Raw genomic sequence first — 16,384 nt, 5'->3', positions numbered from 1 at the left:
AGGTAGTGGCATGTTCCATCTGTCCTAGGCTGTTTTATTTCTTTATGTGAGCACTATGGCATCTTAATAACACCCTTAGGCAAACCACTCTCACATCTGTAGGTTTCCTTTAACCCGTTTGTGAAAACAGACACAAAGAAAATGAAACCTCTAGATGTTAGAGTGGTTGTCTAAGGGGGCAGCTGGATCGGGTGGTCCCCATAGTTTCTTCCAATTGTTACATTTTACTATACAACGATATAGCTATAAAATCACACATATTATACCAAAAAAGAAAAAAAAAAAGCGAGTTCACTTCTTGATAAGCACATTCCCTTAGCTAGGTGGAGTCGGCAAAGCTAACTGAAAACTAGTAGTGAATCTGAACCTTCTCTCCACACACCTACTTGTTCACCAACAGGTTGTGACTGGAAAATGGAGAAACAGGAGTTAGGATTGGTCAGAACCTTGACTTTGCCATGGCCAGCTCTTTCTCTCCAGCAAAACGTGGTCTCTTCTTTGATCAAAAGATTAATTTCTGCCAAGCTTATTGTTGCAGGGTTGCAAAGAATATAAAGCAAGACATGTGGTGTGTAAAAGGACTTTTGCTTTAAACAGTGATTTTTTTTTGTCCCTCTGACCACACACTGCTCAATTCTGACAGTTTTGGATCCATCTCTGGCAAAAAAAAAAAAAAAATAGAGTAATTCATTCTCTGTCTAAAGTCCTAGCCCCGCCTATGCAATGGGTGAAGTCCCACCCTTTCAGCTTCCTCTGTTGCTTCATCTACAGCCCTTTCCATGAAATCAGGACACCATACCTGAAGAAGACAAGGCCAGGCATTTAAAGAAGCAAGTCAGAACACCTCTCACTGGCTGAGATTGTTTGTTTTTGCCCTCCTTACAATGCACCAAATATTGAAGTTTTTTTCTTTCTTTCTTTTTTTTAACTTTTTAGTTTCACTTTCGAGATTGCAGCCAACTTGCTGGTGAAAATTTCCCTGATGAAAGCCTTTGGATTGGGACTAATGGAAAAAGGAACAAACAGCTATGGTCAGAATAAGTGAAGGTACACATTTTACTTTCTCGCTGGGGTGGGGTTTCTCAAGCTGAGTAATGCCAGGACAGGACGTACTTTGCATTTTTGCATCCTTCGGTCTTTCTTTACAGAAAAACTCCAGGGCACTGGGGTGGGTTAGTCTTTCTTTAATCTGGTGCTTGAAATCTAGTCAGGATCATTCAACATGGCAGGGGGAAGGGGGGATGATGTAGATACGGAGGGAAACTCAGAGCCCGAGTAACAGCAAAAATTTATAACTAGCATTACGAAACAATTTATGCAGCGATTTCTTAAAATTTCCTCTTAGAGTTCTGTACCTGGAAAAGTACAATAAGGAAGTTATGGAAATAATTTTGCACCAATCTTAAAAAAAAAAAGCACACCTATGCCCTGAAGTGGTGATGTCTCACCAGTTTAAAAGTTGGTCTCCTTTTCTCGGTTTTGTAAGAGGGAGAGGAGACAGGGCCTGGCGTGTTATAATCTGCTTAGAAAGGAGAGAACACTTAAGATGTTCCCTGGATCCAGTCAATAGCTTTCCTTGGCTTAAAACAGGAAAAAAAAAAAAAAAAATAGAAGTAGAAAGACCATGTAGAGGAAGATCACACATCAGCAAATGTGGGTCGCTGAGGTGAAGACAAAATCGGTCTGGACTAGCACTAAAGCTTCAGGGAATTGATTTCCAGCTTCACAATATGAGTATAGATTGGTGAGTGTCTGCATGTAGGTATACTGCTGTGTACTGTCGAGTCAATTCCAACTCATAACGACCCCACGTGACAGAGCAGAACTTCCCCATAGGGTTTTCTACGCTGTGATCTCCATGGAAGCAGATTTCCAGCTCTTTTCTCCCACATAGCCCCTGGTGAGTTTGAACTGCCGACCTTTCAGTTAGCATTCTAACTCTTAACCATTGTACCACAAGGGCTTACATATAGACGTATCTGTATAAATTCAGAAAATAATATTAAGAAATTTACCAGCCAAACTGTAAATAGTGGTTAACTCCAGGTTACCTGGCTATAGGCTTCATGTCCTAACCATGATGCAATACTGTTGCTCACTTGGACAAAGAACTGTAATCCTATGTGCCCTGAAAGGCTTTGCAAAGTTGCAAGGCCCAGTGAAGCTGTTTTTAATTTCTTTTTATCTTTCTTTGTACTTGTTAGGCCTCATTCTACAGTAACTTTTTTTCTTCACTTTCATTTCATCTACTAAGTTGAATTTTTGTGCGTTTTACTGAAGCATCTACCTAGTAGAATAATTTTTTTCATCTTGGTTGCACGGTTGGTGAGTTTAGTGAATCCTTGTTGTTGTTAGTTGTTGGGTCAGCTCCAACTCATGGCCACCTTACGTATAACAGAACTAAATGTTGTCTGTGCTTGCGCCATCTTTCAGCACCGTATTGGACAATATTGTGATACACAAGGTTTTAATTGGCTAATTTTTGGAAGTAGATCAGTAGGCCTTTCTTCCTACTCGGTTTTAGCCTGGAAGCTTCGCTGAAATCTGTCCACCATGGGTGGCCCTGCTGGTATGTGAAATACCAGTGACATAGCCTCCAGCATCACAGCAACGTGCAAGCCTCCACAGTCCAACAACCTGACAGGTGGTGGAGTGACTCAGTGCATACGTAAAAATTCTTTTTCTCCATCTTTAATTGTCCAGCTGCATATGAAATTTTATGTTCCTAATAATTTCTCCTCAATGTTTTGAAAACCTATCTCCATTGTTTTCTAGCGGTTCATGCTGCTGATGAAAAGTAGGACACCAATCAAGTTCTCTTTCCTCTGGAAGTAATTATTTCATGTTCTCTTTAGAAGCTTTTGAATATTTTGTGAACACTCACAATTCTGGGATTTCATACGATTCCAGCTTTGTACTTTCCTTTTTTACTCACCCTGTCAAGCACTTGGTGGGCCTTTTCCATCAATGAAGTGTGGCTTTCTTTAGATCTAGGAAATGTCTTTCAGCTCTTTAGGGATATGCTTTGTAAATGGGTTAGCCCATCTCAGGGAGTCTCGAGCTCTATGTGCAGCTCACCCAGAGAAGGAGGAGGTAAGTCACTGAGAGAAGGAAGAGAACGTACTGCAGGGACTATACCTGTGAGTCGGTAAGTGGAGGCAGAGAGCCCTATGGCAGCAGAAGGAGGAAAGAATGAGGCAAGAGCAGGGTGGGATATCCTAGGAAGGAGGCTGCTGGAGAGGTCTGAAGGAATCTCAGAGTGGAGTGGGGAGAGCTGGTCTTGGTATTTAGGGTGTATCATTTCCAGTCCCATATTGTGCACATACTTGAGCAACTGGGTAATGTCATGGCAAAAGATGGAAAATGTTTGAGGAAAGGGTCTGTTCAGCCTGCCACCCAGCCCATCATGGTGCACAACAAGCAGGATATAAAGAAAATTTCACTTGTTACATATATCTGATTTGTACCTGTTAAAGTCTAAGTTAAATAGACTTAACTTTGTTTTCTATGACTGATCTCACCTTGTTGACAGCTGGGAAAAAGAGAGCCTGAAATAGAAGCAACCACAACGGTTCCAGTTTAAAAGAGCGTCTTTTAGGTATTTAAAAGCTCGATTCCCTGTTGGGTGCCTTAGCTAGCTAGTGCTGCTATAAAATAAATACTACAAGTGGGTGGCTTTAAAGAACAGAAATTTATTGTCTCACAGTTAAAGAGGTTAGAAGTCCCAATTCAGGGCACCGGCTGCAGGAGGAGGCTCTCTCCTGGCTCTGGGGGAAGGTCATTGCTCCTTCAGCTTCTGTTCCTCAGTTCCTTGGTGATCTCCGCGTGGCTTCTGCGTCCCCCCATTTGTGCTCTGTGTCTCTGCTGTGCCTTATAACTCAGAAGTGGTTAGGTTTAGGACACACCCTTATTAACATAACAAAGAAAACCTATTCACAATTATAGGGCTAAGATCCCCACACATATTTTGGGGGAACACAATTCAAACCATAACACAGAGGTTTTTCTATTATCTCTAAATATTTCATCTCTTCTTTCAAAGACGGTGGCTGGATGCCAGAGCAACTGAGATACTCACAGGCCTTGAGCAGCATGGTGTCCATTGCATCCTTGCTGGTCTGTACTGTGACATTTCTCATGGAGCCCTGATGGCGCAGTGGTTAAGACCTATGGCAAGCTACAGCTTCTAACCAAAGGTCAGCAGTTCCAATCCACTAGCTGCTCCTTGAAAACCCTATAGGGCAGTTCTACTCTGTCCTATAGAGTCGCTATGAGTTGGAATCGACTCGACAGCAACAGGTCTTTTTTTTATAAATTTTTATAAAAATTTCATGTAGCTCTAAAAAATTTAGTGCCAGTATTGTAAAGGCCACAATATGGGAATGTTAATTTACAGAAGCTGGGTTTTTTTTTTCCTCTAAGAACTAGATTAGAATATAAATAAAATCACTACATTTTTAAACATATTAGGATAATTCTAAATATTCAGATTAGTTTGTTTTGCTAGAATTAATCACCTAGGATAATGTTTTTCTTTAAGTCTTACCTGGAAATCTTCTTGTGTAGTGATGTTTAGATCTTATAGCAAATCTATTTGGATGTCATTGATGCATCTCCATACTTTGAGGGCGGATTTGGTTTTTCTTTAAATACCTGAAGTCCCTTGAAACCAGGAAAACTGGCTAGATAATCATATCAGAGAGTACCCACCAAAATAAAGCTGTGATTATTATGGATACGTGAAGATAGGAATGGTTTTCTTGAGCTGATTAATTTCACATGGAATGTTACTCATTCAACGCGTATTTACTGAGTACAAACTGTGTTTCAGGCATTGTCCTAGGCACAGGCAACACTGTAATGAATAAAACAGCCATGGCTTTACATTCTGGCAGAGAGGGGATAATAAGTAAACAGTAAAATTGTTTCAGGTAAAAAATGTTGAACAAAATTATAACTCAAAAGAAAGACCAGACTTGCTGGCCTGACAAAGACTGGAGAAATCCTGAGAGTATGGCCCCCAGACACCCTTTCAGCTCAGTAATGAAGTCACTCCTGAGGTTCACCCTTCAGCCAAAGATTGGACAGGCCCATGGAACAAAATGAGACCAAAGGTGAACACCAGCCCAGGGGCAAGGACTAGAAGGCAGGAGGAAACAGGAAAGCTGGTAATAGGGAACCCAAGTTCGAGAAGGGAGAGTGTTGACATGTCGTGGGGTTGTTACCCAATGTCATAAAACAGTGTGTATACTAACTTTTTATTGAGAAACCAGCTTGTTCTGTCAACTTTAATCTAAAGTACAATAAAAAAATTATTTCAGGTAATATGAATTTATACTTGCTACTGCAAGACCTTCTACAAAGCTACAGAAATGAAGATGGCATGACGTTGGCATAAGAATTGACAAATATTTCAGTGGAGAACAGAGATTCCAGAAAGAGGCTCACACTTAAACATTCATTTGGCTTTCAAGGAAGGCACAAAAACAATCAAGTAGGGAAAGCAAAGTCTTTTCAAAAAATGGTCTGAATAACTGGATATGCACATGAAAAAAATAAAGCTCGACTCCTACTTCACTGCATACACAAAAATTAATTTAACGTGGATTAAAGACCTTACCATAAAAGCTGAATCTGCAAGTCTTTTTAAAGGAGAATATCTAAGTAACTTCTTTTTTTCCATCACGACAGAGCACCTGCTCATTCTTCGAGGGTAGCGAGGGCTGTCCTACGAGAATATCCCTGGAAAACCTTACCCTCACCTGCCCTACGGCCCTGATCTTGCCCCTTCAGACTTCTTTTTGTTTCCAAAATTCAAAGGACATTTGAAAGGAATATGATTTGAGTCCCTTGAGGATACCAAAACTTGTATAAATCAAAGAGCACAGAATTCTTTGGGGAAGGGCTAGAGAGATGGAAACACTGTCTTCAGAAGTGTGTAGACCTAGATGGAGGATATGGCAAGCAACAATTGCTTCCCATTTTGATATTTTTGTTTAATAAAGGTTTCTATAATTTTGCAGCAATACTTTTTGACTTATCCTTCTATTTTTGAAAATGGGTTTGAAAAACAGCCCTTTGGAAGGAATCTGCCCACTTTTATAAGAAGACTTTCTGTAGTTGTTCAGGGAAGATGCTGGTTACCTCCCAGCCTGCAAAGGCAGCCCCAGACTCTGCACTGAAACTCCACCACTTAACGCAAGTTTGAGTTAGTGAGGGGCTTCTTAAATTTCTAACAATCCGTGAATATCTTTCAATTCCAATTATTTTACACTCCTGACTCCCACTACTATTGCCATCTTGTTTACTAGCTAGCTGTGAAAGTCTCATGATATATTATGTCTTTTTTGGGGGGGCAGGGATAGATTTTCATTATTAAAGAAAAAATTTACATAAATAGAAATTAGTTATAATTATACATTTATAAACCATGGGATTATTGTGCTAGTCATTAATCATGGTAAAAACATTTGATATCACTTTGGGTCAGGTTGCACTAGGCTATACACGGTTTCTCTTCTTCCATCCTTAAAACAACCTATGGAGGAGCAGTTCAATTGCTCTCTGAGGCCTGAGAGAGGAATTAATTTACCAGAGGCCACCATGTGGAAGAGCCAGGATCAAAATGCAGGCTCTGTGTTCTCTTAATCACTATGCTCCTTTCACGGTTACTCGTTCTGGAGTGGATACGTACGCGGTCGTAAAACTGTCAGTGCCATTTACTGGCTTTAGATTTTCCAAATGAAACCAATATAGACCGGGCATGTCAGGCTACATCATAGTCTCTGGAGGAAACGGTATCATTTTAAGTCTTGACAATGCCATGCAACGTTAAAACTGACAGGTTTTGAAAATTGTGAGGTGGGTGAAGTGTGGAGGGAAGTGGAGGGGTTTGCATTTCCCATATCACAAAGTGAGAAGTCAAGAGATTCTGTCTAAAGTTGGTAGATCAAGAAATAGAACCGTAGGTGTAGTTTTTAAAATTATAGATGTAACAACACCCATTACCATTGAGTTGAACTCTGACTCATAGCAAACTTTTGGACAGAGAAGACCTGCCCCATAGGGGTTCCAAGGCTGTAAATCTTTACATAAGCAGACGGCCACATCTTTCTCCCGAGAGTAGCTGATGGGTTCAAATCGATGACCTTTTGGTTAGCAGCCGAGTGCTTAACCACTGCACCACTAGGGCTCCTTAGATGTAACAACAGATGAATTAAAATGAAAGATAATAAGAGAAAAGTTGAGGAGAGGACAAGGGAATAGTATAATGGAGTTACTTATCTGTATACTGGGAAGATACAGCTTAAAGCCAGTAAAGGAAGAATTAGGCGGACGAGCATATTGTTTCTGGTTATGGAAGTGACCAGGAGAACCAGAAACACAAACTCTCAGGACCACAAACTCTCAGGACAGGTTACTGTGGGGCATTGCAACTGGGGTGGAAGTGAAGACGGTGGAAGGAGTTTGTGTATTTAATTTTTCCTCTTCTGTACTGTTTCGGTTATTTCCATTTGATAAAGTGCTTCTACAATTTAAATTTTTATACTGTAAAGACTATGAGGAAGGGAGCATATACAGATCGTATTTTTTAGTATATTTGACAAGGAATGTAGCATTGCATATGGAGGCATGTATTGTGATGTTTTTGTGTTTCTTCTACAGGCGAAGTCATGAGCCAGGGTTTGTCTTATCACATCTACTCCTTTTGGGGGCTGTTGCCCCTTTGGATGCTGTGTGCTTCCTCTGCCAACAAATGCGTTGTCAGACATGAAGTAGCTGACTGCAGTCACCTGAGGCTGACCCAAGTACCGGCTGACCTCCCTGCAAACATAACAGTGCTGAACCTTACCCACAATCAACTCAGAAAACTGCCACCCGCCAATTTCACAAGATACAGCCAGCTTATTATCCTGGATGGAGGATTTAACTCCATCTCAAAGCTGGAGTCAGAGCTGTGCCAAAAACTCCCCTTGTTGAAAGTGTTGAACCTTCAACACAACGAGCTGTCCCAACTTTCTGACAAAACCTTTGTCTACTGCGTGAATTTGACAGAACTCCATTTAACGTCCAACTCAATTCAGAAAATTAAAAGCAATCCCTTTAAAAACCTAAAGGTAAGGTGAAAGTGTACGTTTCAATATACAAAATGAAAAATAAATGTTATCAAATGTCATCTGTCCTTAGACTTAGTATCTGTATATGAAAACAAAGAACAAGAAATCTTACCTCCCTGGTAGAGAAAATATGTTATCCAGTGCTAAGCAGTTTTCTAGCCACTTGTCTGTCCTGAGACTTAATACCTCAGTATCAAGGTCAGGAACAGAGATCTAATCTGCTCCAGTGAAACACGCGTGCACACACACACAGACATACATACACACGCACAATGCTATTGTGATTGAAAGTATGTTTTCCAAAGAGAAAATACAGTCTAAATCAGGAGCCCTGGTGGTGACTGCTGACCAAATCAGTTTTAACTTTAATTTTAAAGGAATCCATCACTCTAGCTTCCTGCCATTAGAAACAGAACTGAGACAGAGGAGAAAGACGTTATTACCATACAACAGTAGGACTATCCCGTAAGGAACGTGGAAAGAAGCTCTCAAGGCTGCTGATTTAGTGCTTGATTTGAAGTAATGAAAAAAATGTCAAGCATCCTGGTGGTTTCTGAATACTGACTTCAAATAAAGTTAGCAAACTGAGACACAATGGTAAAATAAACTTCCACTAAGAATCACTTTCTCTTGTTTTAAAAAACTGGTTGCCATTGAGTCAATTCCAATTCATAGTGACCCTGTAAGACAGAGCAGAACTTCCCCACAGGGTTTCCAAAGCTGTAACCTTTACAGAACCAGATTTCTGCAGAGCGGTTGGTGGGTTTGAACCACTGACCTTTTGGTTAGCAGTCAAGAAGTTGAACCACTACACCATCAGGGCTCCTCTGGTTTAAAAAATTCCTCACAATATTGATTTTCTGACAACTTCCATCTGTTCCTTTTCAGCCACTTTACTTGAATTTTAAATCAGTGAGAAATGTGTGTTAGCATCTCTAGCTATAAGACAATTTTTAAGTGCTTTTCTTAAACCAAAGCCATTTTCAACTTTCTGTGTTTTTTTCATTGTATGGCCTAGTAGAATATTGAACATCCCTTTACCAGGAATAATATGAAAATTAAAAAATGCTTCAAAAACATTTATTAAAAAGCTTTGCTCACTAGCTCTTGTAAACTATTTCTTGGGCCTTCTTAGCTTCTCATGTGGACGTAACGTCTCTGGACATAAAGACCACAGAAGCAACGTACTTTTCTGAGTGAAATGTAATTTTCCTTTTGGAAACAAACAAAAGTCTTATTCTCTTTCATAGAGATTACATAAGATTTCTCTGTGATAGTTACCAGCTTTTCCTTACCTTTTACCTGACTGAAGTTTATTGTGTTCCAAAGTAACAGTGAAAAAAGATGTAGAACATTTCTGTAACCTTAAAAACTCCATTATTCCACTTCCCAGTCAAACTCTGCCAGTTCCCAGTCTACTCCAGTAACCGCTGTTCTGATTTCCTTCACCACTGGTTGGCTTTGCTTGATGGAGAACTTCAAGTAAACGTAATCATTCAATTAAAAAAAAAAGTAACATATTGCTGTCATCCCACAGTACTGACAAAGTAAACAAACAAAATTTAATACGATCCAAAAGTCACATAGCTGTGAATCTTTCAGCACGTAAAAATCTTTTTAGGAGTGCACAGCAGCAAGGTTCTACTCATACTTTTTCAAAAAAAAATTTTTTTTTCTTCTTCTGTTCTTTATTTTTTGTTGTTTCGAGGCCAATGCGTGACCTATGTTTGATAAGCCACAGGGATATTCCTCACATGGTAAACAAATGCTTACTGTAAGTGCTTTTGTTCTTCAAGTAGGAAGGGAGATACTTGCCAAGATGGCATTCTTTTCATGACAAAGGTTGTTATTCCTACTGGTAGTTTCCTACATTATAACAGAGGGGTAGTATTTTGCTGTTGAGATATTTCTCAGGTATATGTATATGTAGTGGAAATATTTTTTTATGGCAAGACTCTAACTTACATAATTATTTCTTTTCCCCTCAGAACTTAATCAAATTAGATCTAGCTCATAATGGTTTATCATCTACAAAATTAGGAACTGAACTCCAGCTGGAAAATCTCCAAGAGCTTTCATTGTCAAATAATAAAATCCACGCTTTAAGACGTGAAGAACTTGATTTCCTGGGCAATTCCTCTTTGAAAAAATTAGAGTTGTCATCAAATCAAATTAAAGAGGTAAGAAGTGAGGTAACATTGTGTGTGTGTGTGGTCTACCTTCAAGTGTGGGGAGTCCCTTTCTCTGTCACAAAGCTAGGAATCTAAAGACCCCAGAGGAAGGAGCAACAAGTGTTGCTCTGTCTAGCAGAGACCCTTTGCCCTTACTGCTTGGGGCCAATGGACAATCCTACAGGAAAGAGTATGGGAAGTGGCTCAGAGCTTGCCTCTGCTTTCACACACAAGTAGGGTAAGACCCCTTTCCATCACAGGCCAGTTCTTACTTTGGGGAACTTACTTAACCTCACTCAGTCTGGATTTCCTCTCTTTTAAAACGGGAATAATAGTAACCAGCTCACAAAGTCGCATGGTGGGTGAGAACACAGGCTGAGTCAGGTTAGCTGGGTCCCTATCCCGGTTTCATCTCTTAATAAACAAAATCAAGCAAATTATTCAAGTCCTTGCTGCCCTATCTCCCCAGTTTAAAAAAAGAAAAAGCCGTTGCCATGGAGGCAATTCATAGGACAGAGTAGAACTGTCTCATTGGGTTTCCAAGGAGCGGCTGGTGGATTTGAACTGCCTACATTTCAGTTAGCAGCCGAGCTCTTAACCACTGCACCACCAGTTTTAAAAGTGGTATACTACTACTACTACCTCATTAAGACTGTGAGGTAAAGAATTTACCACAGCATCTGGCATATAATAAGCTCTAAAAAAATGTTAACTGGCATTATACTATTATAAAACCCTTCCTTTAATGGAGGAGGCTGAATTCCCTCAACCTTCTCTTCTTGGATCCATGATCTTAGATTTATTAACTATTTTTATATACATGTAATCTGTATTTTGAAACCCTGGTGGTGCAGTGGTTAAGAGCTTGACCACTAACCAAAAGGTGGGCAGTTGGAATCCATCAGCTGCTCCTTGGAAACCCTGTGGGGCAGTTCTATTCTGTCCTTTAGGGTTGCTACGAGTCAGAATCAACGCGACGACAACTGGTTTGGTTTCTTTTTTTTTTTTTTCTTTTAGTCTCTATTTTACACACATTTATTCTTTTACAGACTATAAGGATACTGGAAATTCTTAACTAAATCAGGTTTTTAAAAGTTGCCTTATCTTTTCACATGTAAAAATAGGTTGTGTACAAACTCTTGTCCTGAGATAATAACTATTCCGTGGATAGGAGCCCTGGTGGCTCACTCGTTTAGAGCTCAGCTGCTAACCAAAAGATTGGCAGTTGAAATCCACCAACCGCTCCTTGGAAACCCTATTGGGCAGTTCAACTCTGTCTTCTAGAGTGGCTATGAGTCTGAATTGACTAGACGGCAACAAATTTATTTTTGTTTGTTTTTGGGGGGGTTATTTTGTGGATGCTACTTATTTTATTTCTTAAACAGCATTTTTGTTCTGTTAGAACATTGACTGTAGAAATCTAATAAATGAGCAAATGATGATCAAGCAAATAAAGTTCAGCCAAAAGCCCACAATCCGGAGACAAGCACCGTTAGTATTTGTGTGTGTTTTCCTCCAAACAAAGAAGAAGAAGAAAACAACGACCGCAGCAGCTGACATTAACAGAGTTCATAACTGAGCGCCAGGCACTGTGCCAAGTTGTTTTTAATATTTATTTATATAATTGTTTTAACCAGCTTATTCCTTATGTCATTTTACACAAGAGGAAGTGGAGATTAAGAAGGATTAGGTGGTTTATCCGAGGTCTCACAAGTGGCCTGCTGGTGACGGAAGTGGGATTATGGCAGTGCGAGACCAGACCCTCTCTGAGGATGATGGCGTACCCTGCTTTTCAGAATCAATATCATATTATGAGTTTCTCCTGTCATTAAGATTTATTTGACAACTTAATTTTAGTGGCTGCAAAATGTCTATCATGTAGATTTATCATAATTATTTTAATAACTTGCTGCCTTACATTGTGATTCATTTTATTTACAATGAAGCACACTTTTCTATGCTTCACTTTTCTTCCATTAGCCCTAATATCTGACAGGTGACACATTAGAAATTGGAGCCTTTATGCTCCCCTGATGGGTTTTATTGCCGAACATTGGCTACTCTGCCCTCTCCTCTTCCTGCCTTCTATGTTCTTGCTCCAGCATCACCCTTCTGGTAAGAGGGCGGGGGCAGAGTGGAAGCGTACTGTAAGCACCGTAATTAAATCAAGTCAGTGGAAACCTTACAGAAGAGCAAAAAAAATTGCTGCAATCGCCAAGGTTTACAGAAGGGAAGGTGTGAGGCACTGTTTTACAATAAAACTCACCCATCTATTCCTTCCATAATGTTCCCTGAGAACAGCGGTGACCAAGACAGAAACAATCTCTGCCCCAGTGGTGGTTTCCCAAATAGTTCATTAATTATAATTGGACTCAATGTGATGAAATAAAAAGCACTAGGAGCCTTAACTTATACTGGTAGTTCACGGAAAGGCCCCTGAAGAAGTGACATCTAAACTGAAAGGTAAATGCCGAGTATAAGTTAGCCTGTGGCTAGGGACAGTACAGATTCACGGAGGTGCTACAGACAGACACAGTCAGGAAGGAGCTATGCAGTAGAGTAACAGGGAGAAATGCAGTGCACCCAGGCAATGCAGTAAAGAATTGTGTTTAAGCTGTGCAAGGGTTATACGTAGGCTGTTATGTTTTGGTTATTAACTTCTCCTTTTTTTTTTCTTCACTTTCAGTTCTCTTCAGGGTGTTTTCATGCAATTGGAAAATTATCTGGTCTCTTTCTGAACAACATCCAACTGGGCTCCAGTCTCACAGAGAAGCTGTGTTTGGAATTATCCAACACAAGCATTCAGAGCCTATCTCTGAGCAACACCCAGCTCTATAGAACAAGCAATATGACTTTTTTTGGACTGAAGGAGACAAATCTCACCATGCTTGATCTTTCCCATAACAGTTTAAATAAGATAGCTAATGATTCCTTTGCCTGGCTTCCACATTTGGAATATCTCACCCTGGAGAATAATAACATAGAGCATTTGTCTTCTCGCTCCTTTTATGGGCTGCTCAATGTGAGATACCTGAATTTGAAGCGATCTTTTACTAAACAAAGTACTTCTCTTGCTTCACTTCCCAAGATTGATGACTTTTCCTTTCAGTGGCTAAAGTATTTGGAGCACCTTAACATGGAAGATAACAATTTTCCAGGAATAAAAAACAATATGTTCACAGGATTGATACGTCTGAAATACTTAAGTCTATCCAGCTCCTTTACGAGTTTGCCAACTTTAACAAATGAAACATTTTTATCACTTGCAAATTCTCCTTTACTCATACTCAACTTAACCAGAAATAAAATCTCAAAAATAGAGAGTGGTGCTTTTTCTTGGTTGGGCCACCTAGAGGTACTTGACCTTGGCCTGAACGAAATTGGGCAAGAACTCACAGGCCAGGAATGGAGAGGTCTAGGAAATATTGTTGAAATCTACCTTTCCTATAACAAATACCTACAACTGACTAGCAATTCCTTTGCCTTGGTTCCAAGCCTTCAACAACTGATGCTCCGAAGGGTGGCCTGTAAAAATGTGGATATCTCCCCCTCACCTTTCTGCTCTCTTCGTAACTTGACCATTCTGGATCTCAGTAACAACAACATAGCCAACATAAATGAGGACATGTTGGAGGGTCTTGACAAACTAGAAATTCTGGATTTGCAGCACAACAACTTAGCCAGGCTCTGGAAGCATGCAAACCCTGGCGGTCCTGTTCATTTCTTAAAAGGTCTTTCTCACCTCCACGTACTTAACTTAGAGTCTAATGGCTTTGACGAGATCCCACAGGGGGCCTTCAAGGACTTGTCTGAATTAAAGAGCATTGATTTGGGACTGAACAATTTAAACATACTTCCACCGTCTCTGTTTGATAGTCAAACCTCTCTGAAGTCATTGAAACTTGAGAAGAACCTTATAACATCAGTTGACAAGAATGTTTTTGGACCACCTTTCAAGAATCTGACTAATTTAGATATGCGCTTTAATCCATTTGATTGTACCTGTGAAAGTATTGCCTGGTTTGTTAACTGGATAAACGGCACCCACGCCAACATCTCTGGTCTACCAGATGATTATCTCTGCAACACTCCACCTCAATATCATGGTTTGTCGGTGACATTTTTTGATACATCAGCCTGCAAAGACAGTGCCCCTTTTGAACTCCTGTTCATAATAAACACCAGTACCCTATTGTTTTTTATCTTCATTGTACTGCTGGTCCATTTTGAAGGCTGGAGGATATCTTTTTACTGGAATGTTTCAGTACATCGAATTCTTGGTTTCAAAGAGATAGACAGACAGCCAGAGCAGTTTGAATATGCGGCATATGTAATTCACGCCCATAAAGACAGGGATTGGGTCTGGCAACACTTCTCCCCAATGGAAGAAAAAGACCAATCGCTCAAATTTTGTCTGGAAGAAAGGGATTTTGAGGCAGGTGCTCTTGAACTTGAAGCAATTGTCAATAGCATCAAACGAAGCAGAAAGACTATTTTTGTTATAACACAGCACCTATTGAAAGACCCATTATGCAAAAGGTGGGTGAAATTTTAAATACATGCTTGTTTTTCAATTAAACTTTAAATTATTGCTACTATTTTTATATCACACTAATACCAATGTAATACTAGGTTTTTATTACTAAAAACTAAAGGATTTTAAAAATAAAGTTAAGAAAAAAATGAAAGGGCCAGATTAAAGTAAATTCTAAACAGAATTTAAGATTTTGGAGTTTTGGCTGTTAAAAATTGTATGTTGGTTATTTAACTTAATTCTATATATTTTTTTTAACTCAGATTCAAAGTGCATCATGCAGTTCAGCAAGCTGTTGAACAAAACCTGGATTCCATTATATTGATCTTTCTCGAGGAGATTCCAGATTACAAACTGAACCACGCACTTTGCTTGCGAAGAGGGATGTTTAAATCTCGCTGCATCTTGAACTGGCCAGTTCAGAAAGAACGGATAAGTGCGTTTCATCATAAACTGCAAGTAGCACTTGGATCCAGAAATTCAGTGTATTAATTTATTTAAAGATTAAGTTACAAAGGAGTAACTTTCCAAGTTTAAAAACCTCCCCGGTAAATTAGAGTTTTCCTTGAAGATAACATCACCCTACTAACTCGTGTTTATCGGTGGTAACACCATATCAGAACGGTATCTCTTCTGTTGAAATGCGTCTATTTCAGGCCCCTGGTTGCTAATTGAAATAATTTACCCAAAATAAACATGTAATCATATAAGGACGTTGGTACTACTGAATACACGATTGATCACACAATAGATCACGGTGGCCTAGGACAATTTAAGAAAGTTTTAAAACATTTCTCATTTAGAGAAAAATGAGAGTTGTGTGACGATTTATGCAATTGTCTTTAATTTGGGGAATGCACTCATAATAAAATGGAAGATAATTGTTTTAATAAGTATGATCTTACTTCAATTAGAAGAGAGTAAAATATATACCCATACTTGAAATTTTTAATTACGGTACTTTTTTTTTTTTTCAGTTGAAAAGCTTTCTATTTTGTGGTGCCTTTATTTCAGCATGAATTTTGTTAAATGCTAAGTACCATTTTAATATATCCAAAGACAGAAAACATTTGTAATTAATTTTCATTACTTAGTTAAATAAACAGTTTAATAAATACGAATATTTTCTTGATATTTGGGTTTCTGCTACAGAGATTGATGGAAGAAACAATTCTCTTACTTAAAAGTATTGCAGAAAAACATGTTTCCTGAAGCTTAATCAGCAGGTTGACTTTGTGGCACCAAAGAATTTTTCCTTGTCACAGACTCAGGAGATGACCTCGGCCAAATCCCTTGGTCCCACTGGAGCTTTCACACCTGATCTTTAAAGTTATGATGGTGAACAGTCTCTCAACATTCTGTGGTGATGATCATGGTATAATAAATTCACACTGCACATATTCCTGTACCGTAAGCTAGCCCTTCTCTAGAGAGACTATTAAGTTTTATTTTTGGTTTACAATAAAAACAGCCTAATTATCGGAAATGGAAATGAATAGCTTTTTAAAATATCTGTAGTTCTGCTGTTCAAATACAAGAGGGAGTGAAAGTGTAATGCTGGG

The 16,384-nt window shown here is 39.3% G+C and overlaps 1 protein-coding gene across 2 annotated transcripts; it reads left to right on the top strand.

The window, feature by feature from the left end:
- The first annotated feature begins 742 nt into the window (after positions 1-742).
- TLR3 (toll like receptor 3) lies at positions 743-15,919 on the top strand. 2 transcript variants are annotated; one of them, XM_049865282.1, is made up of 6 exons: positions 748-834; positions 937-1,047; positions 7,666-8,117; positions 10,106-10,297; positions 12,975-14,827; positions 15,086-15,919. In XM_049865282.1, the coding sequence occupies exons 2-6, from the start codon at positions 1,029-1,031 to the stop codon at positions 15,312-15,314; spliced, it is 2,745 nt and encodes a 914-aa protein (XP_049721239.1). In that variant the 5' UTR covers positions 748-834; positions 937-1,028; the 3' UTR covers positions 15,315-15,919. The 2 variants fall into 2 exon arrangements, with proteins under 2 accessions (XP_049721238.1, XP_049721239.1); XM_049865281.1 differs by having other exon boundaries at positions 743-1,047.
- The last annotated feature ends 465 nt before the right edge of the window (positions 15,920-16,384 follow it).

The sequence above is a fragment of the Elephas maximus genome, chromosome 22 (genome assembly GCF_024166365.1).
Source record: "Elephas maximus indicus isolate mEleMax1 chromosome 22, mEleMax1 primary haplotype, whole genome shotgun sequence".
NCBI classification, from domain to species: Eukaryota; Metazoa; Chordata; class Mammalia; order Proboscidea; family Elephantidae; genus Elephas; species Elephas maximus.
The sequence above is the reverse complement of the archived record's forward strand: the minus strand, read 5'-3'. Positions and strand labels throughout refer to the sequence as shown.